The following is a 4091-nucleotide window of genomic DNA, read 5'->3' as shown; positions in this document are numbered from 1 at the left end:
GGTTGGGTAGGAGCACAATGATAGTAAGTGCTTCCATTTACTTCGTATAATTCCCGCTTTAACTTCAGGTAAGTACCATTCGTTAAAACTGGTAATTACACTTCAGTCATTCCAGCACTTACTATCATGGTTAACCATTGCATGTTCAAAGCCTAGCGTAGGACCTGCATCCCAAAGGATAGAGCGGTTGCTGGCCGGTAGTAGAAACGGTTAAAAGTAGATTCTGATGACCAATCAGCTACTTTCAAGATATCTGGCAACGAAACCCCTCTTGCTAGAGCAGTGGTGGCAGCTGCTGCTCTAGTAGAGTGTGTTGTAAAATTATTCATATCCACTCCAGCTGAAACTAACGTACGCTTAATACAGTGGCTAATTGTGTCCCTGGTGCCACGAGCAAATGGCTTGCGTGTGGTAAGGAATATGTGCTCTGTGCCATGACGAAGCGGGACTGTACGACTAAGGTATTCCTCGAGGCACTTGAGAAGGCAATGCTCCTCACCATGCGGAAAACTAGGAACGAACATAGAATTGGGGTAGTGACCAGGTCGAGAGGTCTTACGGTGTCCTAACAGTTGTAAGTGCCACACCACAGGGGTCTTTGCTAAAGCACGCATCGATAACAGGGAAAGGTCGGCACAGCGACCTGCCTGTACCAAAGCCAAGAGCATACAGAGCTTATAGGTCAGGGATACAAGAGTTACGGAGGAGTTGGGTCCTAAACCGCTCAAGTACGTGGTTACCTGGCTCACTTGCCATAATGGCATGGACCTCCGCTTTGGGGGTGCAGAGTTGAAAATGCCTCTAAGGAGGCGAGACTTGAGCGGGTGCTCTCCCAAGCTCACACCGTTAAGTAGGGGGACCGACTGGGAGATGGCAGATCGATAACACCCAATTGAACGATAAGAAAGCCCCTGAAGGTGAAGTTCACACAGAAGGGTGAAGGGGACACAGTTGGGTGAAGTGGATCAACCTGTTCTGCACTGGACCAGTTACACCGTCTTCGCCAGCATGAACCGCTCTGGTGCCCTGGCGCCATGCTGCATTGATGAGAGTGGCAGTGTGAGGTGAAAGCGACTGCGAAGATTGGGGTTGCTGGAGACTTTCCACGCTGACAAGCGGAGTCCACCGCTCAAAACTTAGGGGTGACCAAGTTGGGCATTGTTGAGAAGAAGCTGCGGGTGGTGTGGAATCAGCCTGGGATTGTCTACGAGAGCCTGAAGCAGAGCTGGGTACCAGGTCTGTGCAGGCCAGACTGGTGCAATTAGGGCCAGCGTCGTCCTGGCTTGTCTCAGCTTCTGGAGGCCCACTAGACAAAAGGGGGGGAAAGCATAGTTGATGCCGTTGGTCCAATCCTTGGTGAAGGCATCCACCCCTTCAGACAGAGGGTCCGGCTTCCAACTGTAGAAAGCTGGGATTTGGAAATTTGTGGAGTCTGCAAATAGGTCCATCTGAAACGGGCCCCAAAGCAACTTCTCTTGTCGAACTCGGTTGGATCGAGTTTCCAGCTACTGCTGTCGTGATCCACCCTCGATGCCCAATCTTCCTGGCCATTCAGTTTCCCTGGGATGTGTCCCGCTCTGACTGTTAACCCCTTTCTGAAGCACCATGACCACATTTGGAGTGCTAAGGAAGACAAGGTTGCGGAGCGTGCGCTTCCTAGCTTGTTGATCGCTGCTATCGCGACTGTGTTGTCCATCTAAAATCAGCATGCAACCCTGCCTCAAATCTTTCGCAAATGTTTGGAGGGCTAGGAGTGCCGCCTTGAGCTCCAGCTCGTTTATGTGAAGCCTGCAATCTTGGAGCGACCATAGGTGTCCCACATGAAGACCTCTGCATACCGCTCCCCAGCGAAGAAGTGAACTGTCCGACTGAATCACCAAAACGATCCGTTTGTAGCGGCCGCAGCGCCATTGCGCCGGCCTCCCTGCGCGCGGAATTTCTAGCTCACCCTAATTTAACACCCGGCCTCCGTGCCGGTATTCTCCAGTTGGTAGCCCGACGGCTCCAAATAAACATCTTGGTTTCCGACTCGCTGTCTGCTACATTGGTGACCCGGACGTTCCGAGTATGGACCAGCCTACGTCTTCCCCCACGCATGCAACCTCTGGGGCTCCACAAGCCGGAACCGCCCAAGACAACAGGTACAACAGCGTCTGAGCGCCAAAGACTGCAGCAGCTGCTTACTGCAGAAGAGTTGGGAGACAGGCGCCCTAGCCAACTGCTGCGTGACATGCAGAATCTTCTTGGCGGGCGAGCCTCTCCGTTCGACCCTGCTCTCCTTAAGGAATTATTCCTTCAACGGTTACCCTCCAGCGTGCAAATGATCCTCGCCACGGCTGCCACTCTACCACTCCAAGATTTAGCAGCGCACGCAGACAAAATTATGGAGGTATCGTCACCTACTCCCGTCGTTTCGGCGATTCCTACCGTGACCCCGCCTCCTGCCCTTCCCGTCTGCACCGCCCCTCTTCCACAGATGCCTGCTCCCAACACTCTTGGACAATTGCTTGAAAGCTTTGAGCGTCTGTCCACGATCGTGGCGTCAGCACTCGTCCCTCGAAATCCCCGACCCCGAGGTCGCGATCCATCTCGACGTCGTTCACCCAGCCTACGGCGCTCCCCTCAGCGTTCTCGCGAGGCACCTCCAGGAGACCGTACAGGTTATTGTCGCTGCCACAGGCGGTATGGCGTTCAAGCGCAGCACTGTATACTCCCGTTTCTGGCTGGTACTCCCGTGCAGCTGGCAGGGAAACCTTCCCGGAGGCCGGTAACGGCTGCGTCCGCCTCCACTCCTGACAGCAGCCGACTCTACTTCGTAACGGACAAGGCATCCGGGACCCGTTTTCTTGTAGATGCCGGCGCAGAAGTCAGTATTCTACCAGCTGCGGCTGCCGATCGCCGCCGTACAGCCATGTTCCATCTAACCGCTGTGAATAATACCGGCATCCCCGTCTATCGACAACAGTCCCTTACCATCGACCTCGGGCTTCGCCGATCGTTTCCCTGGCTGTTTTTAGTCGCCGCCGTGGACAGACCTATCTTGGGCGCCGACTTCTTGCGTCATTTTCGTCTACTGGTTCACGTAGGCCGCAAGCGCCTAGTCGACTCTTGAACCCAGCTGTCCGTCCAGGCATTCACGGTTACCGACGCCTCGCCTGCCGCAGGCACAACCATCTCCGCTCTGCTCTCCCCATATGCAGCGATATTGAAGCAATTCCCTTCCCTTACACAGCCACCCGACTGGTCGCAACCTGTGGCCCACGACGTCGTGCATTACATCAATACGACGGGAGCCCCTGTTTTCGCCCGCCCTCGTCGACTGGCCCCAGAAAAGCTCAAGATCGCACGTAGCGAATTCGATCACATGCTCGCGATGGGCGTCGCACGGCCTTCCTCCAGCGACTGGTCATCTGCATTGCATATGGTGCCGAAGAAGACGGGAGACTGGCGCCCATGCGTGTAGTGTAGAAGATGAACAGCCTTTATTACAATGATGTCGATGCATATATACAGGTGGTTGGATACTAATGACGATGAGGATTAACATGACAAACATGTGGCGACACCACATTTCCTCCCCCCAGGAAAATAATATTGTAGAAAAAAACCGAAACCAGTCTTGTCAGTATCGGAACCATTGCGGTGGTCGTCTTTCACGGCTACCCCTGCGTAAAGGTTCTTGCCGTTTTGCTTGAGGCTCCTGCGTCGAGGTTGAAGTAACAGGCTCAAGTGGAGGGTCGACGGTAGATGCTTTACGATCGTTGCTCACAGGCAACGTAGATAACTGTGGAGGGTCGATCGACGACCAGTGAACTTCATCCTGATGGTGGATATTCTTGCGATACTTGTGAGACGCTTCTTCAGATACTTTGGAGAGTCTACTTGCGTTCCAGACCTTGCCATCATCCAGCAAGAAAGAACTGTTTCCTTGGCTTGCAACAATCATCCTTGGTGTGGAGAATAATCTGTCACCCTTCGTGACGTGTGTTGGTTGTTTTACGCGGACGAAGTCCCCAACTTTTAGAGTAACTACGTGAGCGGCGCGTTTGTTGTCGACATACTTCTTGGTCGCCAACTGCTTCTTGAGTATT

The 4091-nt window shown here is 53.5% G+C and overlaps 1 protein-coding gene across 1 annotated transcript; it reads left to right on the top strand.

The window, feature by feature from the left end:
• Positions 1–2095: 2095 nt before the first annotated feature.
• On the top strand, positions 2096–3112 carry LOC135374351 (uncharacterized). The gene has a single exon (XM_064607343.1). The coding sequence runs from the start codon at positions 2096–2098 to the stop codon at positions 3110–3112; it is 1017 nt and encodes a 338-aa protein (XP_064463413.1).
• Positions 3113–4091: the final 979 nt, after the last annotated feature.

This window comes from Ornithodoros turicata, unplaced genomic scaffold, assembly GCF_037126465.1.
Source record: "Ornithodoros turicata isolate Travis unplaced genomic scaffold, ASM3712646v1 Chromosome54, whole genome shotgun sequence".
Lineage (NCBI taxonomy): Eukaryota > Metazoa > Arthropoda > Arachnida > Ixodida > Argasidae > Ornithodoros > Ornithodoros turicata.
This window is presented reverse-complemented; position numbering and strand designations above follow the sequence as displayed.